The following is a 26,945-nucleotide window of genomic DNA, read 5'->3' on the forward strand; positions in this document are numbered from 1 at the left end:
TTATCCGGTCCATTCCACCATAAATGATGAGTCACAAGTTGAGAGGGTGAAAGACCACGAGTGGCGCAATCTGCCGGGTTGTCTTGAGATTTGACATAATTCCATGAGTGAGGAGAGACCAATTCTTGGAGTTCTGAAATACGATTGGCAATGAAGACTTTCAAGCGGTATGGAAGAGTAAGTATCCAGGTTAGGACAATTGTGGAGTCACACCAAGCATAGATTGATTCAATCTTCATATGAGCAGAGAGTATGTTTGAAGAATATTGAAGAAGTTTTCCCAGTAAGTGAGCGCCACAAAGTTCAAGCCGTGGCAGAGAAATTATTTTCAAAGGAGCGACTTTTGATTTAGAGACGATGAGATGGAGCCTTGTATTCTCTTGAGAGTCAGTGACACGAAGGTAGACAACAGCAGCGTAGCCTTTCTCTGAAGCATCGCTGAAGCCATGGAGTTGCACAGCCGTATGCAGAGAAGTAGAAATGTAGCGTGGAATTCTTAATTCTTGAATTATTGGGAGTTCTACTAAGAATGAATGCCACTTGGTTCTAACATCATTTGGAACAGGTTCATCCCAAGTTAGCCCTGTTGTCCAGAGATACTGAATAAGTGTGTTTGCCCAGAAAATTACGGGTGTAAGAAATCCTGGTAAATCGTACAGTTTAGCGATTGTAGATAATATTCTTCTCTTTGTAAGTATAGCACTTATTTCAACATCCTTAACCTTATAAGAAAGCATGTCGGACTCTGGAGTCCATTTTAGACCTAGGACACTGAAGAAGGCTTCACTATTTTCAGTTAACTCCACTGGAGTCTCTTTGTGTTCAATTGGGACTTGGTCCAATAGTTGGGGTGCGTTGCTAATCCATTTTCGGAGTTCAAAACCTCCTCTAGAGAGCAAGTTCTTGAGTTCATTCTGTGCAGACAAAGCTTCATCAAGACTTTCTGCTCCAGCGATGATGTCGTCATAAAATATTGATTTAGTTAGAATCTCAGACGCCTTGGGGTATGAGTGACCCTCATCTTTGACCAATTGTTGTAATGTTCTGATCGCAATGAAGGGGGAACAGTTGAGACCGTAGGTGACGGTATTTAACTTTAAGACTTGAAGGGATTCATCAGGGTTGGATCGCCAAAAGATTAACTGATATTTCTTGTCATCTTCAGCCCCCAGAATCTGGCGATACATCTGTCGTATATCACAAGTGAACACAAACTTGTGACACCTAAAGTACAGCAAGACATCACTAATATCATTCTGCAACTTAGGGCCAGGCATGAGGATATCGTTTAGGGAGACGCCATTGTTTGTTTTGGAACTACCATCAAATACGACTCGTATTTTGGAATTAGGGGGATTCTCCTTAAATACTCCATGATGGGGTAAATAGTAACATTCACCAGAAAGGGGTTGCTCACATGCACTCATGTGACCTGATTTGATGTAGTCATCCATAAATTCGGAGTATAAATCTTTGAATTCGGGCTGAGCAGCAAATTTTCTTTCCATCGCTTTAAGTCTAAGTTGAGCTGTACTACAAGATTCACCTAATAGTGGATGATTTGGTCTTTTCGGTAACTTAACAACATATCGACCAGAGTTATCACGTGTATGGGTTCTTTCAAAATGCTGTAAGCAGAGAACATCTTCTTCTGACTGAGTCTTGACACATGTCGGGGGTTCTTCGATTGACCAAAACCTTTGAATTGAACTGTGAAGGTCTCCATCATGTGTAGTGAGAAAAGAAACAGTTTTTGGGATTGATAACTCAGATGTAGCAACAGGAGCTATGCCCATTACAACAAATCCGAATATAGTTCCTAAAACTTGGGGCAGGTTATGGCCTAAGAAGTGCTGCTCACCCGTCAGTGAGAGAGCGAATAAATCAGCTCCGATCAATAGATCAATTTCTCCAGGTTTGTCAAAACAGGGGTCTGCAAGAACAAAATCATTTAAGGATCCCTTCACTTGAGGTGAGACTGGGATCTGAGGCAGTGGTGAAGTGATACGCTTCAAAACCAAGCATGGATGATGGTAGGCTAAGCGTTGACCATTAACTGCAGATATATCAATGTGCACTATTCCTCTAGAATGAATTAGTAAGCCAGAAATTCCTTGGATTTCATCATGTGCTCGAGTACGGGAGGCACTGATGAGCTGAACAGCTCTTTCAGATATCAATGTAAGTTGAGATGCAGAGTCGAGCACAGCACGGAGTACAGTTTGCTGACCATCTTTGGAAAACACCTGAACTAAACATGTTCCAAGTAAAATTGTTGTTTTAGTTGGGTTTAACTGGCTAGACAATCCTACAAGAGCACTTTTATTCACTGGTGCGGTGACATGGCTTTGGGGTGCGTTATTTGTAGGCGGCTTACCATATTTTTTTTCAAAAACCTTGGTTGGGTAACTTGACTGATGTTGTGTGGGAGTTGAGTCATGTAAGAGAGTGTGATGTCGCTTTGAACAAATTCGACACACTCTATGAGAAGGACAGTTATTAGTATCATGTAGATGGCCTAGGCAGTTGGCGCATAGATTATTTTTACAAGTGAATTCAACTCTATCACCTCTACTTTTAGCCTGAAAGGCTTGACACTTGTATATATTGTGATCGGATGCTTGACAAAACTTACAAGTGTTAGTCACTGTGACGAAAGCTGTTTTAGCTTGAGAGGAGTAAGGTTTACTATCTCGAATAGGTTTAAGCCTATAACTATTAGATTGAGTCTTTTGCACTGAAGGGTATCTTGTGTTAGCTGAGGGACCAAGACCGATACTAGCTCCATCTAATCGTTTAAATTCTCTTTCAAGGAATTGAATTAGATCATTTACTGCAGGTATGTCATTGTTTGTGATGCGAGAATCCTCAAAAGATTTTCTTAAATCAGTAGGTAACTTTTTCAAAAGCGTTAGGACAAGCAGAGTATTTTCAGCTGTTATGTCATGGTTGAGATTTTTCAAAACTTGAGTGTTCTCTTTATAAACTGTGAGAAAATGTTGGAGACTTTTGAGAGAACCACTACTTATGCATGGCAAATCAATGATTTTTGTAACAAGCTGAGTTACAACACGCCTTTTATTGTCATAGCGATCCTTAAGCAGCCTAAGTGCAACATCAAAGTTTTCTGCAGTTATGCTTAAGCTCTTTACTAAATCTAAGGGTTCACCACTTAAAGAACTAAGCAGATATTGGAACTTACTCACAGGGGCCAAAGTTTCATTCCTATTAATAGAAGCCTCAAAAATATTGTAGTAGCTAACCCATTCTTCGTAGTTACCGCTGAATTTGGGCAACTCAAATTTGGGCAGTCGCAGAGATGGTTGGGTGGGAGGTGTTACTTCTTTAGTTTTAGCAGGTAACACTATTTTCAAGTCACTGATCAGAGAAATGTACAAAGCCGAAATTTCATCTTGCATAGAGCATGCTTCAGTTTCGTCATAATCAGAACCAGGATCATCATAAACCACTTTATCGAATAAAGCTTTAAAATCAGAGAATAAACCTCTAACTTCATCATCATAGTTGTGTAAGCGCTGAATGGAAACAACATTTAATGATAGAGTTTCTGAGAGAATAATTTGGGCTGACACAAACTTGCTTATTTTCTGAAGCCTATTTTTGACAAGTTTTGCCTTTTTCTCTAGTGTAGAGAATCTCATTTTAACAGACCATTTATGTAATCAACAGAGTAAGCTATAGGCCTAAGTTTATCATAAGTTTAGGCCTATGTAAATATTCCCCAACACCTAAATATCAAAATAACTCCAAGTCTTAGACCTAACAATAAAGCAAATTAATAGCTCAGAATAAATCAATTCATTTACATTCACTCTATAAGAAATAATGAATGTAAAATTATATTTCACTTTACCATCAGACCCAAGATAGACATAGTAAATAAAAGTAAAGTCTATTTAACACAAGTCATTTCATTTGAATCAGTATTTTCGCAGAATAAATTGAGTAGGGAAGTATTTATTATGAGCAATATCCTTAATATAGACAAGAATCGATTCAACCACTAATATTTCGTTTAATATTCACACAAAACAATATTTTCCAAGATGTAAATAAACTTGAAGGTTACGTTTATATTTTGATTCAATTCACACAGCTGTATGTAGCTGGAGTGTGTTTTATATTCAGTCAGCTGATTTCCTGTGCTTGAAACTGAGTTTTACATATGATCAATTTGAAGAAGCAATATCATTGGGCGATTTATTCTGTTTTACGAATCTCGACGCTCATTGGTTCTTGCGACGTGCAGACTGTAGGCAGAGCGCTCTAGTGGAGAAGTTCGCTACCAAGGTGCATCGCAAGGACAGAAAATATAAAATGCCTGACTTTCTGATAAGTGAAAATATGTTAGAAAATTAAGGACGAAACAAAGTGCAGACAAAAATTATTGTTAATGACAATAATTGATATGGTGAATTGATTGAGAAACTTAGAGAAAATATTAAATATCCTAACTAATTCCTGATTTCAAATAACTAGTTGAAAGGAAATATGACGTGATTCATGTAGCAGTGGGAGGACATGAGCATGAAACTAACATGAAATATTCACGTCTGAGATGGCACAGGGGAATGAAATAAAATATTATTTATTCACCAAAACTAGTAATGGAGAATACAAATACTGCTCTAATTATTTAGAGAAGTGACACTTTTAAGAGTTTAGTTGTACAATTTTAACAGTTACAGTAGCTAGGCTAATAAAAGCACAATATATTATTAATGATATGATTTTCGTCCGACTCGACAGGACCAGCGGATGGGGGGTAAACTTGCCTAAAAATGTTCAAATGGACTGTATGTTGAAAGAGCAATATTAAAAACTTGTCACTAATTATTTAACAGATATAATGAGATTGATGAGGTACCTTCCTTTTAACTGAAGTGTTGAGAAGACGAAGCCGGTAGACGTACACGAGTTTCTTCTGCTGGCCAGCTATTGCGTATTGCTCGTACACAGACCCGGACCGGCAGTAGTAGTGTTTCACTTCACAAATGTTCAATAGTTCACTTTTACTTTTAATATGTGTCACTAATAATAATTAAATATACTTTGGGGTTAAGAGATGAGAGCAGCAATTGGGAGTTAATTGTGCCGGGGACATGTTAGTAGTTGCATGAATGCAAGAGAACTGGGGCGAGATTGGGGTTTCCACTTTCCAGACATCACGTGACAGGACAAAGGTTATTGTATGATATGAAACGTCTGGAAATATCTAGGTAGCGCTTGAATACGGAACAAAATTATTTATAGATCACGTGGTTTTAAGGTAAGAAGGTTGTAAGGTACTAAATTAATACTAATATTTGACTGAAAGGTGAAGGCAAATACTACATTGTATATTCATAACCAAGTAAAGTAACACAACATTAACTTAATATCCATTAGAATAAAACTGGAAAGACGGATGTCTCAGCAAAAGACATCAATACACTAGATTTCATATTGACATATTTTATATGTATTGATATGTGTGTTGACATATTAAACACTAGATTTTGTATGCTTTTAATATATGTTTCCATTAGGGAATTTAATAACTACTCTATGTTAGGTAATCTCGTCGTGTATTTTGTTGACAAGAACATGACAAAACGCCTTTGTTTCTTGCTCTTATTAGGTAATTAATCTCGTGTGGTATTGTGTTTTCACGCCCCTGTCAACCCATCCCACGCTGTACTTAGTCTCCAAACACGTGCATTGCATTTGGTATAGTTTCTGTACACCATTGTTTTGCACATTTGCATTTTTACTTTCTCCCCCTATACCATAGTATATGGAGAAAGTATTGTTTTCGTCAAAATTTTCGAGTTTGAGTTTTGAGTGGATATATTTGTTTTGGGTCCCCCTGGACCCAAAAAAGTGGTTTTCGAAGTGATGTCTGTGTGTGTGTGTGTGTGTGTGTGTGTGTGTGTGTGTGTGTGTGTGTGTGTCCGTGTGTCTGTGTGTCTGTGTGTCTGGATGTGTACAGAGCTAGAGACTACACCTGTGGTCCGATTTCGATGAAATTTGGTATGTAGGTTCTAATCCATGGTATCTCTAGGCGTTTTTTTCATTTTTTGGAAATTTTGATTTTTAATGGGGATTTTCCCATAAAAACCCATAAAAAACCGGAAAAATCGGATTTTCTAAAAAATGGCCCGAACGATTTTGATAAAAATTTAGTATGTTGTAGCCCTTTAAATTCTGAACAAAATGGTACAAATCCCATTTCTGTAAAAATTACGATTCAAAAGTTATGGTAAATTATGTTATTTTCCCATAAAAACCCCATAAAATAATGAAAAATAGGATTTTAGACAAAAATCCGGTTTTGGTATAACATAGTATGTTATGGTCCTTACAATTTTGATATTTTTTTTCATTTTTTAGAAATTTTTATTTTTAATGGGGATTTCCCCATAAAATAACGGAAAAATTGGATTTTCCCCAAAATGGCCTGAACAATTTTGATAAAAATTTAGTATGTTACAGTCCTTTATATTCTGAACAAAATGTACAAATCCCATTTCTGTAAAAAAATACGGTTATTGTAAATTATGTTATTTTCCCATAAAAACCCCATAAAATAACGGAAAATCAGATTTTTCCAAAATTGGCTCGAACGATTTTGATAAAAATTTAATATATTATAGTCCTTTAAATTCTGAAGAAAATTGTACAAATCCCATTTCCGTATATTTACTCTCACCGCTTACACATGATAAAGGTTGTTGACAAACTTATGGGAGAAAGTATGTGTCAGAATACTGATACCGTTTATGACAGTTAAATAAACTAGGTATTTATTGTATTAATAAGATCCTAGACATCTTACGATTGTTTTATGCATACAAACAACACGAAATCAGTATTACTTACATAGAGGTAAAACAAGCGATATAGTGATGAAGCTTATCAACACCACCATAAAAAGACGGAGCTAAAACTGAAGTATTAAGTTATACGTTTAGAAATTAAACATTAGCGTTCCATCTTCACCATTATAAAGTGAGTGATTTGGTAAAAATGTAGGCCTACCCTAATTACCTACCATCCTATTGTTTTCAATTGGAAAATTATTTTTAATGGTTCAAAAATATGCGGGGGTACACAAATAATATCCTTTAATAATAACTCAAGATATTTAATAATAATACAAATAATTCAACCACGTAATGAACCAATGAAAGATTTAAATAAGACCTTATATTATTATACATGATAAATAATATATAAAGATAAATAACATGCATTTGACAGTAGGATAGGCATAAATCATGTGATTTTCTTATAAATAAAGTTAGTAAATAACCATGCTTGTAAAGATCTGCCATATTTACGACTACTTCAGCTAACCCTGGCAATTTAGTGGTCATTCTATTTTGGAGGACCGATGCTACTAGGTGTCGAAAGAGAGTAATTTCTCTACCTTTCTTGACACTATTAAAACATATACTAAGCACACAATTATGTTCAAAGGAAGTCTCCCTACAATAATCAGTCACATGTTTTTATTTATCACCCATCACTAATTTCAAAAAATATTTTGTTACAAATTGGTTTTTTACAAATTTATTTGTTGACATAAGAATGTCCATCTTTACTATTTGTTTTTCAAGCCCGCGATACCTGGAGACAATATCAAATTTGACGATCTCCAGAACACGGTTCGACATAGAGTTATAATTCGGTCGTAAACTAGCAGTTGTTTGCTGGAGTCATACTGGTCTTCTTAACGACAGTTGGTGTAGTTTAAGAGCAATTGCAGGATGGTAACGTCTTGCAAATGTTGTAAATCATTGGCCGTTTGTGACACAACGTTATTTTATTGTTTATTATCGAATGACTAATAGAGTAAGTTAACTACAGATTCAGTTAACCTTGTTTGAGAGAATCGCTGGTCTTTATTCTCTAGGCAGAATTATAGTCCATAAGTAGTGTTTTCAACTACCTGGCTGCCATATATCTCATAGCTGATTTAACGATTATTTATTTATTTTATTTCCAACAACAAATAGACAAAACATACAAGAAATGAAGAACTAGACGTGGTATGCAATGTAGCAGAACAATATAAAACATAAAACAACTACGTTACAGCCATATAGTAAGACATTTAGAAAACTAGGCATTAAATGAATAATAAATGGTACAAAATTAATACAATAGCAAGGATAGTGACGAATGATGATATTAAAAGAAGATTTTGGTGAACATTTGTGTCTAATAGGTCAAACACATTGCTAAGTTCAAATGAAATACAAGAAAAAAAATAGATGAACAATGCAACTTTTGTTTGTTAATTTATTGTGATTGGCGGCTTTGACTATGACGGAAAAGGTGTTCAAAAAATTAGATGAACCGCACTTCTTTGTGAGTGTATTCTAGATTCTAGCTCACCAAAGGAAATACGTATTTAATACCTTTTCTGTGATTTTAGGTACGTTACATATGCATATTTGTTTGCTTTACATTTTACAATTAACACAAAAAATAGCATTACAGTACTTGTCAAAAAAATACGCGGATATTCAACCTCTATGCCTAGAGCCTTTTGTGACACCTGATTTTCATGCTATATTAATCTAAGTAAACTATTTGATTCATTTAAATAACAATCGTATACTTTTTTAACTTTCTTTAAACAATATTTGTAAAAGTATAATCATTGTTATACCCCCACCAATATTTCCAATTAGGTGGTATACTTTAATTTAGTATAAATCATATTTAGCCGGTAGCAGGCGTGAGAATAATTAATAAAACAAAATAGCTTAAAATATATATAATCTTCAGATTTCCCAAATTTCATACAAAACACTCTTTTAAGGACAAATATAATGACTTCTTATTATTTCTGTACTATCATAAACTAATAAAATTGGTTGGATCTTATTTTAATTTTCCTGAACTGGATTTAGTGGTCAGAAAATGACATGTTAAAACCCAAAAGTGGAAATCTTATGGGCCAAGGAGCCAAGAAGGCACCAAGAAGTCTAAGAAGTGGTTAAATTCTGTCTGAATCTGAATCTGAATCAAACAAGGCGATAAAAACTGTTCTTTATAAATTGTAATAATTGAAAGCGGATTTAAGATCCATACAATAATTTGTGAAAAGTCTGAACTTAACTTGTTTTCTATTCTTACTTTACTTTACATAAAAATTCAAAGTGGATATTAATTCTCTGAAATCTTATTATAAAATAATATTTAATTCTACTTACAATATCTACAGCAACCACTTGTATCCAGACTACTCTTTCCAGTAAAAATTAACTGACAAAGCTTGAATTCCTTATCATCTAGTAAAATACTGGACACTATTTCGTATTCTGTCTTACAAATGATTAAATATATGATTTTGTTTTTGTAATTTAAATAATAAAAAATTTACCTGAAAAAAATAAATATCAATAGAAACGATACCTATATTTTTCAAAGAAAAAAGTACGATTGAATCTGCAAGGATTTCTTGATATATGAGAACCTTTGTCCTGGTAAGTGAAGTGTCATCAACAGTAGGATGCATGTATGTTCCAAGATTATCTATTTATTGGTGTTTGAATTGGGGCATATAATCCGTCATATAGCCGTCGTGTGAGGTTTCTGATTATAAACCATGTATGTCAATGTATTTAGAACTTGTATTTCAAAGCGGTATAAAATGATAATAAAATATTATATATAACAGGGTGGTGATTTCTCGAACTAAACATGGATTAATTTAGTTGATAAGATCTAACTTAATCTGATTGAAAAATTGTAAAACAAAACAAAAAACAACAAAAAAAAACTGGAAAAAAAACTAACCATGGAAAGCTATTGAAACACAACTACAATATTGTTGAAAACGATGTACGAAAATTTTCAAATTCAAATGTTTTTTAGCCATTAAACATTACAGTAATAGGCTATGTCTAATATATATAATTCAATTACATAAAAATACAATACATCAGAGCTTGGTTAGCAATAAAATCATACCATGATTAGTTTAAATTCAACCAGCAAACAATATAAAAAGTTAAAAACATCTAATCAAGACCATGCACATTTGGAGAAAGAAATCAAAATGCAGTAAAAAAAACACACAATATGCATTACCTAATTACAGGTGGATTTATGTCTCAAAGAACCCATTATAGTTATAGAAAGGTGTTTCTTAGAGCCAATTACTTAGAAAAGCTTTAAATTTTGGTAAAGGCATTTGCCTCACTTCAAGAGACAAATGATTGAAATACTTGCAACCTGTAAAAAAACAATTAATTTTATAAGTTTCCAACTGTTATTATGTAGTTTGATAGAACCATTAAAATTCTATATTAGGTTGAAAATATTTGTAAATCTTTACTTATCACTATAATATTCGTCAGACCGTCTGTTTTTAGAGTAACAAGTCTCAATTTAACATTTTCCTTTGAGTTTCCTCATTGCTCAAAGCTGTTGTAATTTGAGCCTTTGATAAGCATCCGATGGATCATTAACTGGTATAAAATTGCACAATTCGTTAAAAATATTACAAAATATTTGTACCTACTAAAACTTATACAAACACACTTGATAACGCCAGTCCAAACTACCAGTGCATGTAGGACTAATCGTTACACCTAGTTACTGTATGTAGTAAACATAAATTTTTTAACTCTCAGAGACTGATATCTGTTCGATTATTTAATTAAATTTATTTATTTATAACGATAACGTTGTTTGCTGCTATATTTGATGGCATTGCATTATTCTGTGTGAATGTTTATACGGTGTTTCTATATAGCAAATTAACAGTTTAAGTTTTCATAAATACTGACCACTCCTACCGTACGACAAACCTGGACACACATTTACTTTTATCCCAAGAATTTGTTTTATTGTTTTGATTTTGTTAAATATATGAGAACTACAAAATAATTGATTCAGTTTGTTTTATACAGATTACGCAACATAGCATACTAACGGAAGTACAACATTCCCAGCTTACAACCCAAATAAGCAGTGCTTGATTTCAAAAAGATAAACTAATATGCCATTATCTTAGTGTATTTCTTTGTTGTAGACAAAATACACTACAAATCAAAGTGCCCGGAACACGGGAAAACTGTTTCCAAGCGTGTCCGTGTTTCTGCTTGCCTACTGACAACAGCAGGGGAAGAGCATTTTGTACAATAAGTTTACCCCAAACTACTACACTGCTTAGTTAATTTATAATTTTAGTTAAATATACAAATTCAAAAGACATCATTTGTATGTGTGTGTTTAATTTACAATGAATAAGACAATCATTAATAGTCAGGATAATTTTACTTTATAGTTGGCAAATGCGTTTTATCCTTTATATGATCTTAAAATTAATTATTACAACAGATAAACGAAAATTTCTATCTCATGAATGAATTGCTAATTAAAATGAACAAATTACACTCTCTAATTATCACAACGATCTTCGTTAGTTTCGGAAACTTAAAGAGCGTATAACACTTTTCCTGTATACTATTATATTTGCATACACTAATTTATTCAGTATTCTAAGTTGATGCCTAGTTAATGGGAGTTTGAACGATCGATGTAACTATTAGAGGTTTACAAATTACTGTGGGGATATAAACTTTGTTCATAACATTCTGTTTGGAAACTGACTTTCCACTAAACCCTTTCCTACATCGGATAAAGCTACATAAATTATTAGTTTTGGACTTTATGTATATTTTAATATTGATAAAATTATTAATATAAATCACGTCACGACCTCTTACATACAATTGATTTTTCACTATTTATTTACGTTTTAAGATTGTAATTATTCAATGATTCCCTTTTCTAAAAAAATACACTTTAAACCAATTTATTTCAAACAATGAAAACTATAGATGTATTATTGATAGTTGTATCAAGACAATTTATTATGGGTATAGCCCTTGAGGAAATATTGAGAGTGATGAAAGAGTAGGAATAATATACAAATTTATATTATAAATATACAGGAAAATTCTAAAAAAACAACAATTCTGTATACATTAGACTACTTCACTGTTTTAGCAAGGAACCGGCTAGTATAGAATTCTAATGATAAGTTAGATTAAACTATTTGTTAAAACTATGCATGTATTGACCGATACAACTGTTGGTTGTTTTGAAACACTGAAGCAAACGACAATCTATTTTAAATATAAAGAGAATTTATTGTAACAACTTTGCATTTTATATTTAATCATAAATCAGTAAAAGTATTAGTAAAAAAAATCTCGTTTTAAATTTTATTATTAAAATCCCATACAACATTATAAAAAAAAACACACAACTCAAAAAGTAAACTTCAAATATTTTGTACAATCTGCAGTACAATAATCTGAAAGGGTTTTATGAACTTAGATTAGACAAGCTATTTTGAAATTAGCAGTGAGTTTTGACCTTTGTTAGACAAAGTTAAAATACCTTTGTGAATGTATAAACAGTTCCTGCAGTTTTTGAAAGACCTTTCTTATAATGGTTAATATTTATGGTGTTGTTTATCATTGTTTACTTGACTATTGTCGAGAACATGGAGCGCCTTTGTTTTCTTGGTCTTATTAGCGAATTTCCCTATAGGGAAGTAGCTATTACCGTAGGTCTCATGGTAAGACCTAAGCCCGGGACCGATTTACTTTTTCATTTTGATGTCCCCAGAGGCCAAAAACACCATTCGTTCAAATTTTTATATATATATATATATATATATATATATATATATATGTCCATCCGCACGATAACTTGAGTAATTTTTAACCGATTTTCATAAAATTTGGTTTAAAGGTGTAAGGCGGGATAAACTTGAATGAGTTCGCGAACCAGCATGATCGGACTATGGGAACGGGTGTTTATGGGGGGTTTTATGGGGTAAAAATAGGTTTTTCCCATTTTTGACCATAAAAACACAAAATTTCACAATTTCTTTTTAAACCATTTTGTAGAGCTTAAAAAAACAAATAATTTAGTATATTGAAGCGTTATAATGCGCCTAACTGTTATGGAGAAAATTCAAAAAAATTGTAATTTTTAATTCCCATGTTATTCTTATGGAGAATAAGTCAACTGTTGTAGTTTGCTTGTTTATGAACATATTTTGATCAAATTTGGAAAATACATTTTGTACTAAACCACAGTACTTTTTAACATTTTACATTAAAAAAAATTTTTACCCTCCCTGTTGCAGCAAACCTAAGTACTCACTAAACTAATTCTGTTTAAATAGGGAATAAGTGTGATATTTTTAAGGAGACATTTTAGTTTAAATCCAATCAGGCAAATGGAAATTCGCTAAGTCTGCAGGTTTGCTGCGGCGGGGTATTAGGTAATTAATCTTGTGTATATTTTCACGCCCTAACCTAACCCACGCAGAACTTGACATACACCCACATACATTTTATAACATTTGTTGTATGGATTGAATCAGTGTACATTAAAAGAAATAAATACATTAAAATGCACTTTTACAAAATAATTAAGTGAATATTATTAAATGCGTTTGAGTTTAGTTTCGTTACTGTTATTGTATTTTTGAGTATTTACAGAACAAATTAACTTTGAAATAGGTATAAGCTTGTTTCATGGTACCTTTTAATTATGGTCACGCTAATATACGTTGCATTCATACATAAATATGTGTATAGTGTATATTAGTTTAAGCATATACATATTATTTTAAAATATATAGATACACTTTGTATATTATAAACTTAAAATATACAGGCATTAGGAAATTCAATACAGAAATATGCCTTTATGAAACCTATTTATATGCCAACTGTTTACGTGTTTCTTATCAACTTTCTATTTTATTTACCTGGGAGCAGACTATCGTTTGAGGGGGATGATTTTAATGAAGTGTACAAATTACAATACTACTGGAGATCGTAAAGTACATTTCTAAAAGAACTCACTCTAAACAGAGAAACCTACATTCTTTTGTTTATGTTGTCTATTTAAATAGTTTAATCTACTTTAGTTGAAAATTCCCTAAATATTTTTTATGGAGATAGGAAAAATATATTTATGAGACACTGTTAGGTTAAAAAATGTCATCAGGTCACAGTTTGACATAGAGTTATAATTCGGTCGTAAACTAGAAGTTGCTGGAGTCATACTGGTCTTCTTAACGACAGTTGGTGTAGTTTAAGCGCAATTGCAGGATGGTAACGTCTTGCAAAAGTTGTAAATCATTGGCCGTTAATGACAAAGGGTTATTTGGTTGTTTATTTTAGTATGGCTTTTAAAGGGGGCACTCGTCCTATGCAGAAAAGCATAGTTAGTTTTCATTGCTTGACAGACTTTTTTTTGAGTAAAGGTGAAAAGATTTATTTTAATAAATGACAGCTGGATGTTATGTGTTTGATGTTTCGGGACGCTTCCAGTTGACTTATATTTGACTTTAATGGTAAAACCAATTACTATACACCTCTCCAATACAGAGTCCCGCTGCCAATCATTGAAAGTTAGACCTGTAAGCTTGCGTTTAGACTATTTAGAGACATAAAAAAGAATGTTCAATCGTAGGAAAAATGTCAAATGTAAAACATGTTTTAATGTTAAGGAGGGCCCAAACCTCTACCCCCCCACCCTCCCAATACACCTCTGGCTGGCTTTATAAATGCATACATTTAGATTAGATTGCTTCTATACACCAGTTTGCCGTTAGATCATCATGACGTCATTAATTCTTCTTCTTCTATAACAGTAAATCACACGTATGGCTTAACGGTTGTATAGACTACCCTTAAATGCCAAATACCATGTTTTGCTGCAGTTACAGAGTTGTATGGTGTCATTTATACGTCTAAACTCTGGTAGTTTATACGTAAATAATATGGGACATATAGTTTAAACATTCTAGACCATTAGGATGGTAATGCTAGCATAACTTGTTGTGGATCGATTCAGAACAATGCTGCTGATTTTGTATTTGTATTATTACATATACTCTTGGTTTTATTGCTTATTTGTGCATTCAAACCAATTTGTATAGTAATGTGGGTTTTTAGTAAAGTGGACAAGAAAATAGAGCACTTGTTCTTTAATGAAAACCATTAAAATGCTAATTTTTAAACCTAAAATAATTGGTCTTAACGCCTGCTTCTGCAGTGTTTTATTTGCTTATTGTGGCACAATTAGTTTCAAATTTTCGAGAAGTAATCTTCAGTTGTGTTGAATATCACAATTGCATTATCTGAAGTTCGTTATTTTACATAATGTAGACCTACATTAATGTACAGTATAATACATATCGTTTGTAAAATGGCAAATGTCTTATAAAGCAATCATGACAGTCCCTAATATGACACATATCCTCAAGATGAGCTCTTGAAAGGTCAAAAATTGTTGTAGCACAATAACTATAAATTAAACTAAACAGAAGCAGGCATTAAACAAATTTTTCAATTACAAAATCTGTGGGGTCCAACAAGATTTACATCTAATATATCTTGCGAGCAGTGCGATTAGCACTCCACTGTTGTGAGCTATTTATCCTACACCTAATTTTTTCCTATATTGTGTTTTGTGATTGGTATTATTTTAAATTTAGTGTCATGACTTGACTGCTCCACAGTGCATATACTCGACTGCTACTCTCTGTAGTCTATTCCAACTTAGGATGGGTGTTGTGTATTGTTAGTTGCAATGTTTTAGCTAATTTTTTTCGCCTGATTTAATTTCAGATCCCTAAACGTTGTGTATTTTACCATTGTGATGGAAAATGTCTGCAACAAGCCTTTACATCGCAATATACGTAGTTTTAGGATTTCGTAATGCAAATTTCTCATACGATACCGGTACTGTATTTTAGTGTGTTTTAACATTGTAATGCAATCCTCCAGTTAATCAAGTAAGTAATCAGATCATGACACGTCAGTGAGGTCGAGACAGGAAGTAACGTTTAATCGAGATTTGACCGTTGATTGAGTGTGTTGAAGCGCATCGAAGCGTGCGTTGACGTAACATTGTAGTGTGTAAGTGCAAAGTCCAGGCGATTATATAGTTGCGTCATTAACACAGTAGTAATTAAACGTAACACAATTTAGAAATAAAAAAGCTTCATACGTCCATTAGATTGTACAGTATACTGTACTTCTTTATGGATTTTTCAACCTTTTTGAGTTTCCTGAGGATTAGGGTACATTTCTGCACGAAATGTGAGTAGTGGCAATATGATGGTTTAACATCACTTTAGGCACGTTTTCCCCATAAGAATAACATGGTGAGCTTTTTTTGACCACTTTTTTAAAAATCCAGCTCTCGGCCTATACAAGCCTATATAAATGTTCAATACCATTGTACAACACTATTACTATTTCAAATCCACATCCATTCACATGTATATTCTCAAAATCATCAACTTGACAGTGCGAGGTTTGTACGCGAACTCGGGCGCGCTCCCGGCTCATGGCGCGCTCCCTTGGACATCCTTAGTGGAAATCCATGAATTCTGGCTACTTGGGAACCCAAGCCATTTGACATATAATAAATCACCATTTCTCCTAATAACCTTTTCTATCAAATACATGTCTTTATATTTGGTCTTTAACAATTCCTCTGTATAGAAGCCTCCCCTGATTATATTACCATTTTCATCTTTCAAGATATAAGTCACAGGCTTTGTATTCTTAACTTCTGCTATTGTAAATAGCTCACCTGTCCAATTCGGGGTATATCCTTTACTAAAAACATGTTTATACTTGGAAATTCTCACACTATCACCTACCTTATATCTTGGCTTTTTAACTTGCACTACTTTAGAAGTCAACCTCTCATGCACATATTTACTATTCTTAATACTCACTTGGTTAGGCTTCATTCCTATAGATCTATGCACCTTATTATTATATTTTCGAATTAACTTTGGAAGTAAATCCAACCATTTATAACTTCCCTGAGCACTAAATTCCCTATATAACCAATTCTTTAAAGTTCTCTGAAACCTCTCCACAATTGCAGCCTTAGTTGTAGAAAAAGTGTGATAGTGATTAATATTTAATTTTTTCATTAGTTTGCTAAAATATTGATTAAAAAATTCTTTTCCATTGTCAGATTGAATGTTTTTAACCCCCTTTGGTAGAATGGTTTTAATGGCTTCTGTAACCACCAAACCCGTCTTATTCTTTAGTGGAGCAGCATAAGCTTTTTTAGAAAATGTATCTATTAAAGTTAAAATATATTTATTGCCAGAATTCTCTCTAGCATAGTTTTGCATATCAATTAAATCTATTTGTACAGTTTCGTTTATACCTAATACTTTAAAAGACCTTCTAATGAAATTCTTTCTTGCAGGCTTATGAAGTTCGTATGCAATTTCATTCATTTTTTATAACATCACTCTTTCCTTGTACTGTAAATATATTACCATTAGCCCCAATCAATAGATTATCTTCCATTCTTTTAAATACATAGTTTTCTGGTATATATGGTCTATTATCTATATACTTAAATCCACTCAAAGATGTGGGGTCGGCAACTAGTAAATCAGGATTGTATTCCATCAAATTACATTTTCTTCCTGCATATACAAATTTTGATCCATCATAATACATAGCTTGTGACATTAAACAAATATCATCTAAATATTCCCCCATTGGCAGATTCCTTATAAATTGTTTTTTGGCATCCCAACATTTTTCTTTTTTATCATAAGTTATAGTCTGTTCTTTTGTAACACAGTCAGTGTCATCAACGGCGGGTTTTATACGTACTAACCTTTTATTATTAAAATCCCAATAGCCTGCTTCCATTTTTGGAACTTGTGAAACATTCACAGCATCCTTACTATCTGTACCTTCTATCAAATTGCTAAGTTTCTGTTTCTTAGCATTCCAAACACCATTCTCTGATTCTAAAAATTCATAATTATTATCGTCTTGTATAAATTTACCATCTTCTTTTCGTATTAAAGTCTGTTGTAAAGTGGGCACATCATTTAAACTTTCACCCTTTTCTACATTAGTAATTTTCTGTTTCTTAGCATTCCAAACACCATTCTCTGATTCTAAAAATTCATAATTTTTATTGTCTTGTACAAATGTACCACCATCTGTTCGTATTAAAGTCTGTTGTAAAGTGGGCACATCATCTAAACTTTCACCCTTTTCCACATTAGTAATTTTCTGTTTTTTAGCATTCCAATTTTTATTCTTAGATTCTAAAAACTCATATTTAGTTTTACCTTGTAAAAAGACATCACCTTTTCTAGTTAATGTCTGTCTCAAAGTTGATACATCATCTACAAACTCCCCATCTTTAACATTACCAATTTTACGGTTTAAACCATTCCAACTATCGTCTTGTAAATTTAAAGTAGGTTCACTACTAGCCCTGGGTTCTGTAGGCTTATTATATGGATTATATAAACGATAAAATTTATCTATAAACATATTTTTATTTAATAAATAATTCCACTTTCTCTCAATTCCTCAATAATGGAATCTATTTCATTATCCACTCCTGAGTTACCGGCTTGGCGACTTAGCCAAAGAAGTCTTAACCTATCTACAAGCTCATTAGGATCATCCCAATAAATATAGTCTATTTTATTACCAGTCACTTGTCTCAAACCTTCACCAACAGATTTAAATAGAGGTTTAATTATATTAAGATATTTAGTATGTCTATTACTTGAAATTGGTGCACCATCTTTGTAACTCTTTAAATGTCCATTTGTAGCTTCCAAAATCTCTTTATAATTTTGCAAATCAGCCTGAGTATAGTTCTCAGGTTCTTTTAACGTTAACAATTCCCATAAACCTTTTGTCCCCTTGTAGGTTTTATTTGCAACTGTAACATCATCATTGCCAATATCAACTTCCTTATTTCCAATAAAAAATTTATTTGCTTCTCGTCTAATACCATATGTAGTGTCTGTCATACTACTTTTACTGAGGTTATTTCCTAAATAGTCTGATGCTAAAAGACCAAAATCTAATTTCTGTGGGGTGGATGGTTGTAATGGTTGTAATGGTTGTAATCTTGGTATCATTGATATTCTAGATGGAGTCATTGGGAGTATCTCCATTCGAGGCCTCTCTGTTTTGCCAATAGCTGTGATTTTCTTTAATTCTTGTAATGGCTCTATTAAAGGTTGGAATGTTTGGAACCTCTCTTCAGCCTCTAGAAACTTGCCACGTTTTAAAGCTCTATATTTCTCTCGTATTTGATTTGCAGAGTCAACCAATTCTTGTTGAATGTTTTTCATCTTTTATTTACATTTTATTTATCTCATTTGACAAAGGATTGTACTCAAACACTTTATCATGTATTATCAAACAATATGCAGATGTATTTGCTGGCACATTGTCTGCAGTTTCAATCTCTAATTTAATATCAACAATTCCTTCTTTCACTGTTTCGTTCTGTCTAGAACAGTCTATTACAATTAGTGGATATTTCTTCATAAACTCAGCCCTACTAATCATAGGATCTGGGATAGTATTATAGTAAGTCTCTCTAAACCTCATAAACATCTCATAAGCTTTAGAGACATCTCCATTTTCAAAGTCAAGATTTAAATCACTATAAGGATAATATTCAGAGTTTAGAAATACTTTGAGATTTTTTAATTTACAGTGATCAAATTCATCAGTTCTTTTTCGTGCACTATTATCCCTAGCTGTTTGGAAACCAAATATAATATACCTAGGCTTCTCCAAACTTGAAGATGTCTATACTGACCATGTATATCTTGTGGTATTGGGATATGATGGAAGTTCATGCAACTCTAAACTTCTAAATGCAATTTGCAAATTTTTATTTTGCAATAACATCTTTTGTAATTGTAACTTCTCCCCATCTGATGGTATCACATGTGGCATGACCCATTGAATAGAGTTAAGTGTAATTTTGGGAATTGTATCAGCAGTGCCACTGGCTGGAGCACTAGTGGTTGTTAATATACAATTCAAATCATTTTTGGATCTTTTCAACACCAATTCTTGTTTGACATTTACTAATACCTTATTAAAATCCTCAAATACACCCATTAACATCTCTAATGGCAAACAAGTACTAAACTTGCCACCTTTATGGAACTCTTTTAAATTCGTGTCAGAATCAAATGCTGCATTTGACAATTTAGTAGTTTTATTGTAAGAGCTCAATATTTTCATAAGACTAGAAATTCCTGGGTTTCTTACAATGTCTATTTCTTTACCTGCAACTTCGTATCTAATTTCATCAAATAAGAACGCAAATGCATTATTTATAAAATGACCCTTATCATGATTTTCAATTTCTCCCTTAATATACAGATAACTCCTACATGGGAGAGTTAGCAAATCTTGATTATTAATACATATTCGAATTTCATCAGAATTATTTATTGCCAAAGTGTTGTGGGGAACATAGGAGTGATTTGTAATTTTAACCACACTATCGTCGAATTGGGATTTCCCTGAAACGTCTAGAAAATCTTCCATTTTTATTAATAGAAAATTTTAACTTTAGTCCTATTGACTTTAGGAACCTAGCATTTTGTACACTTATAGATAAATTCTTATAAATTCTCATATCTTTTTTATATGACAAGTAATTGTAGTTTCTTCTCCGTTAAAGTCAATTGCCTTATCGTGTTGATCGGCAAATGTAATACTGACAACATCTAAACTTCTCTTATTTACAGGAAAATATATAATATTTCTTGGAACTTCAATAATTTTGTAGCCAGGAGGAGCTTCTGGATAAAAGCTATGTATGGTGTGTGATTTGTTGCCATTTAAATAGGACCCGTTTGCAATATTACATTTTACTCTAATCACATTTACATTATTAATGTTTATTTTATTTGTAGATTCAAACTGAACACCAGGAGTAGAAACACCTTTAAATCCCAATAAGACAGACCCTAAACATGGTTTTGTAAAATCAAACACATGGCTAGAAAGTAATGTCGCTTTCATAGTTTTATTATTAGCTGTAAGGAAAAAGTCTGGGATTTGCTTTTGAATTTCCTTTGCAAGCTCAACCACCTCATATGTTCCTTCAGAAATTTCTATTGTAACTGGAGCATTGTGATCATAATAGAAAACATCATCACCTTCTCCAATGGTTAATTTGTTGCCTTTAAGTTGATTTAATTTTGGAATAAGCCCTTTGAATAAAAGTTTGGATTTAGTATTAATTAATGCGTCTCCATTTTTATCCATTATAACTTTAAGTTTACCATCTAATAACTGGTTTAAATCATCAACTGAGATATCTCCTTTTGGTAATGTTTTTTTCTCTACTTTATAATATGTTAAAGTATTTAGAGGTTTTTTTAACATTAAATATAGAATTATAACTTTGAAAATCTACTAATCCAATTACATAATCATCATTTAATTCTATGGGAGGAAAGAACACTGACTTAAGCTCTGGCTCTGTACCCGAAAATGTTATAGTAAATGAATCCATTTTTATAAACAAAAATTTTTTATGAATGATAAACATAAAATTCCACAAATAGAACTATTTAAATCTTGTATTTGATCGGTTGTATAGAAGATTTTATATCCCTCAAAATATTTAATTACTTCTTTTGGAGGTTGGATTCCAAATGGGTCAAAATAAATTACAATATCTTTATTTTTACGATATGCTGTCCAATGTGTGCCAGATGAGCTATCCAAATTAACTATTCCGCACTCTTTTACTCTTGGTTTTAGATTTTTTAGCTCGTTTTTTAGGTACACCCCCCTGAAGTGAGGCACGTCTTTTGCGGCCTCTAACAGCTGGTAGTTGTCCATCTTTTTTATTAAATTTTAATCCCATTCCCATTTTTGCTTTTGCCTTCATCAAATTTGTCACGGCATAAGCAGCAGCTTTTTCAGCAAGACTTGAGTCCTTGGCCGTAACTCTAGTCCAAGCTAAGTCTGCTAATCTCATGTCTGCTTTGTTCCGAGCAGCGGTATCAGGATTATTCATGTAGAATATATCATGCTCTTTACAATAAGAGTCTAGTTTATTTTTTGGCGGTACATTTTTGGCTAGATTCCCACGTATATTCGTTCCAGGTCCACAGTACTGATATGATGGTATGTGAAGTGGGAATGGAAGGTTATTTATAAGAGTATTCAATAACCCTCGACCCCTGTAAGGCTTTAGGAATAGACCTTTGCCCTTTTTACATGTTTTCTTATCATTTTTTACCATTTTTATTATATAAAAAATGTCTTTTATTCAACAAAAACATAAATTTAAAATAGTACATACTAAGGAAAATATACCAAAGAAGTTGGGTCTATTTCCTACCAATATTCGATGTGTTATTTGTGGTCCAAGTGGAAGTGGGAAGACGGTTGTAATTTACAATTTAATTGTAAGAAAGGAAGGATTAAAATTTACAAACTTATATTTAATATCTAAATCTTTAGAACAAGAAAAATATAAAAAAATAATTGAAATATTTAGTTTGTGTGACGAAGTGAAATTACACACGTTTACTGACTGTGAAATCACACCAAATGATGTAAAACCACAGTCAGTTGTTGTATTTGATGACATAAATAGTCCAAATATTACACAATTTTTCTCAATGGGTCGACACAAAAATATTAACTGTTTTTACTTGTGTCAATCTTACAGCAAAGTACACAAACATTTACGTGATAATGTAAATTTCCTAATATTATTCAAACAAGATGATTTAAATTTAAAACATGTATATCACAATCATGTTGGTAATGACTTTTCATTTGACCAATTTAAAAATCTCTGTCATCAATGTTGGGATAAAACTAAATATGGCTTTTTCGTAATAGACAAAGAAAGGTCAAAGAATAATGGCAAATATAGATTTATGTTTGACCAATTCTATCAAGAGGATGGTAAGGGTAAATAAATAAAAGACTGGAGTTTTTTAACATTTGTATTTATTATATATCTACATACATTTGAACATAACTATGTTTGATCAATTTTATAATGACCAAGCACAAGAGTATTGATACCATCTTCCAGAATAAACCTCTTGTCATCGTCAAAGGATAGTACTTTCTTATTCATGGTCAAGGTTTGAAGATGATGATTTGTAGATTTAATTCTTGTCACATTCTCATAGTAATCTTGCCCAGTTGCAAGGCAGTTCAAATAATGTTGATGTCTGAGGAGATGTTTAACAGTGGCACCATCAGCTCCTTTAGCTTTCTTCACCTCTAAAGCTTGCTTGTCTTCTTCATATAACCATTTTAGAGGAATGTAAGAATATAACTTTGGTCTTAAACCACAATATTCATACATAATATGACCACCTAATTCATCTTTAAACTTTCCAGTGACTTTTTTATTTTTATCAGAGTATAAGAAATGGTCTTTACTATATCCAGAGGTATCAAAATAGTGCAAGTCACATTCTATTTCCTTGTAAAAGTCCTCTGTAACTATAGCATACATTAATGAATCTGTATCTGTCATTAGAAATCTTTTATTCTTAAATTTTGACATATAATTATAGTGGAAATCATACATTATTACTTTACTAATATCCAAAATTGTCATTCCTAAATATATTGGTTTATTAAACTTTACAACTAATTTATTTAAATGTATAGCATGTAAATTGTTATCGAACTTTTTGCTACAGTCAAACCTTGGATTAGTGACATATTTTGTTAATAGTGACTCATCCTTGAGATATATGTCACGGAACTTTCGTTGATTCATAATTGTTCGACCAAAGAGACTATTATTTAACAATTTGTAAAAGTCTTTTTCGAAATCATTATTAGCACTTTTTCGTTTTTCAATATTAAAATTAATATAGGGTGCAAGCCATTTTGATTGTCTAAATTTTAAAATTCTATGGTATTTTGTAACAACCAACCCCAATTCCTCATATTTTTGTAATGCTTTATAATGTAAAATATATTTAGTTTTGTCTTTTAAATTTGGTATTAATTTCCCATTCATTTTCTCTGGTGCCAATGGATAGTCATTATGTAAATCATGTAAGCTTTTATCATATTTTAAATCAACTTCTAAAATGTAACCAAACTCATAATTTTGATTGTATTTGTAGTCTATCTCATTAGTCCAACGGAATTCATCCACAGGCAGTGGCTCGCACATTGCTGTAGAGTATAGCGAGTTACAATCTAAATATATTAAATACACACTCTCTTGATTGGGATCATAGTGTTCACCCATATATCTATTATTGGCTTTAGCATAACGTGTGGAAATCATACTGACTCCTCCTCTGATTGCACTTTCTATGAACAAATGCATGTCAATATCTTGAAATAATTGTAATTTTATACCAGTCATTCTAAGGCAGGCCTCCCATGTTAATCCAGGAAGTGAATACATATGTACGGGGTCAAGTTTATAATCCTTTAAACACAGGTCTCTAAAAGTCTCAAAGACATCAGCCAGTAGCAATACATCTGTTTTAAGATATAAATCATGATATTCTTGTAAATTATTTATATTAAAATGGGTCCAGACATTTTTAGCATGTTCATATTCAATGGGAGAGATATGTTCTTTAGTTAGAGTACTGTAAAATGCTTCAATTGGGGGTAGAGACTCTGCAAACTTATCTGGTCCCGTCATATATTCATAGGGAAATACGCCTTTACACTGTAGTAGAGGATTGTCTATGAATCTAAATGTATTTAAATTGGAAGCCAATTTATATAATGGAAGTGACAGAAAGTTATAGGAATCTAAAAATATTAAATCATCAACAGAGAATGAAATGTACTTTTCCATATCTTTGGCTATGCAATTTAATTTACGATCATATTTTCCCAAGTGTTGCATTATTAAATGTCCATCGTAATTTTTCAAGTTATGGAAGAATACTGGGATTTTCTTTGTTACTTTATAGTTTAAATTACAATCATTGTGGGCAGCTCCACGGTATCGGCCAGATGAATGACAATGATCTCGCACCCTATCAAAATATAGGGGTTTTTCACAAATATGACAATGCGTTGAGTTTTGGAAAGATGCCTCTTGTTCAGGAGTCATTACAAGAGGAATATATATCGACATTTGACGTTTAATGAAGTCATAAGTCTCAAATAACCTTTTGAAAAATACATCCATAACATTTGCACCACTATATAACTCTTCAGAAATAATCTTAGAATCTCTCACTACAACAAATGCAAATCCAGATGGAATATGGTTGTTAGAGTTTATAAAGCACTCAAAATCAGCATAAATTACAAATGGGGCTTTAAGTTGATATTTATAATTTTTAAATTGTAATGTATCTTGTTTCGACATTTCCACTCGTTGGGCATCAAAGTTTTTACAATATGTTATATGACGTTCTAATTTATCACTAGTGTAAAAATGTTGCAAACACAACTTGCAAAAATGCTTCTTATTCATATGTTTTGTAGAGTGGAACATTAACCTATCAAAATCACGAATTAAACAGTAATGTGATTTACGACCTTCTTGTAATAATAATAAATCGATGTGAGTATTACTATTTAGTTTGGTTGTTCTTAATGGATATATACATTTATCATCTTCAACCCCAAATACATTAACGCTTATATTATTTTGTCTTTCAAATTTATCTATATCAGATATTTTCACAGGATACTTTATGTTTGTCATATTCAGATGACCTATGTAGGGTGCATAGCTGGAGACTCTATTAGCATTTTCATTAGAGTTCCTTGGATATAAAGCTGCTAATACCGACCAAAGAAAACATTTATTATCATCATTTTTTATATTTAAAACTGCATGTTTCGATTTAATACTCTCTGGTGTGGGAATATATGACTTTGGAGTTAAGGGCTTATATTTGTAAACATGCAACTGCCAATACTTAGTATGGTCATATATCCATCCACTGCCTTGGGCTTGGTATTTGTGTATGGAAGCATCAATCTTTAAAAGTGCATTTTCAATTTGAGGCTTTAAATCTCTTTTCTCAATAGTTAAGGTAGTAAGGCTTCTAAAATCTGCAATACATTCTTTTTCATTAACTAATTGTCCACTTTGATCCATTGAATATTTTATAAATTTAATTCTCCTTACTAAAGTCCATTTTATTGGCAGAGGACAAGACTGAAGAGTATTTTTAAGTTCAGTTCTAATCGATTCACCAACAAATTCAATCATTGTATATGGACAATTATTGCAAGAATTGACATGTCTTTTAAAATGACCAACCACATTTTTCTTACAAAAATTACAATTCTTATGACTTTGTAATATATGCGATTTTAGAACCACATTATCATCACAGATTAAATCACATACCTTGCACAGTTTCACTTTCATTTGATGTACTAGCTTGTAGTGGCGGACCAAATTGCTCTTCTTGGACAGCGAGGCGGAGCGGTGTTGACAGGTCGGCATCACGCTCGAGAATGAAATATCACCCGGATGCCACTTCTATATATAGACTCGTCCCCGGTGACGTCACCACCTGAGGATTCCCCAGTCTCGTGACCACTTCACTTGACCCTTGTGACAGTGCCCGTAAAACTGTCTAAAAACGCTTATATCTCGAAAACGGCTTGAGATACGGCAAAACGGTTGAAATTCTGGCAAACGTAGTGGGTGTCAACTTTTGATTATAAACAATATTACAACATAAAAAAATAAAAAAGTAAGAAAAAAATTTAACATTATTTTATATGGGTACAAATAAAATTTACCATGAAAAATCGTCTAAGTCCGTAAAACTGTCTAAAAACGCTTATATCTCGAAAACGGCTTGAGATACGGCAAAACGGTTGAAATTCTGGCAAACGTAGTGGGTGTCAACTTTTGATTATAAACAATATTACAACATAAAAAAATCAAAAAGTAAGAAAAAAATTTAACATTATTTTATATGGGTACAAATAAAATTTACCATGAAAAATCGTCTAAGTCCGTAAAACTATCTAAAAACGCTTATATCTCGAAAACGGCTTGAGATACGGCAAAACGGTTGAAATTCTGGCAAACGTAGTGGGTGTCAACTTTTGATTATAAAC

The 26,945-nt window shown here is 32.5% G+C and overlaps 1 protein-coding gene across 1 annotated transcript; it reads right to left on the minus strand.

Annotated features, from left to right (window-relative positions):
* LOC128984977 (uncharacterized) lies at window positions 1-26,319 on the minus strand. Its single transcript, XM_054404349.1, has 4 exons — window positions 26,221-26,319; window positions 3,203-3,536; window positions 658-2,251; window positions 1-133 (listed from the first exon to the last, which is right to left on the minus strand). The coding sequence occupies exons 1-4, from the start codon at window positions 26,317-26,319 to the stop codon at window positions 1-3; spliced, it is 2,160 nt and encodes a 719-aa protein (XP_054260324.1).
* Between the last annotated feature and the right edge of the window lie 626 nt (window positions 26,320-26,945).

Source organism: Macrosteles quadrilineatus, unplaced genomic scaffold (genome assembly GCF_028750875.1).
Source record: "Macrosteles quadrilineatus isolate MER2022 unplaced genomic scaffold, UCM_ALF_1.0 Scaffold_2__2_contigs__length_208266976, whole genome shotgun sequence".
Lineage (NCBI taxonomy): Eukaryota > Metazoa > Arthropoda > Insecta > Hemiptera > Cicadellidae > Macrosteles > Macrosteles quadrilineatus.

What these genes read in the sequence shown, in the direction of transcription:
- LOC128984977 (XM_054404349.1), bottom strand. Translation starts at nt 26,319, where the DNA reads ATGCCGACCTGTCAACACCGCTCCGCCTCGCTGTCCAAGAAGAGCAAT. An exon ending in TGAAAGTGAAACTGTGCAAG is followed by an intron (nt 3,537 to 26,220) that starts GTATGTGATTTA and finishes GTTTCCATTCAG; the next exon opens with CGCTTACACAACTATGATGA. An exon ending in TGAAACTTTGGCCCCTGTGA is followed by an intron (nt 2,252 to 3,202) that starts GTAAGTTCCAAT and finishes GAACATGTTTAG; the next exon opens with TTCAGGTGTTTTCCAAAGAT.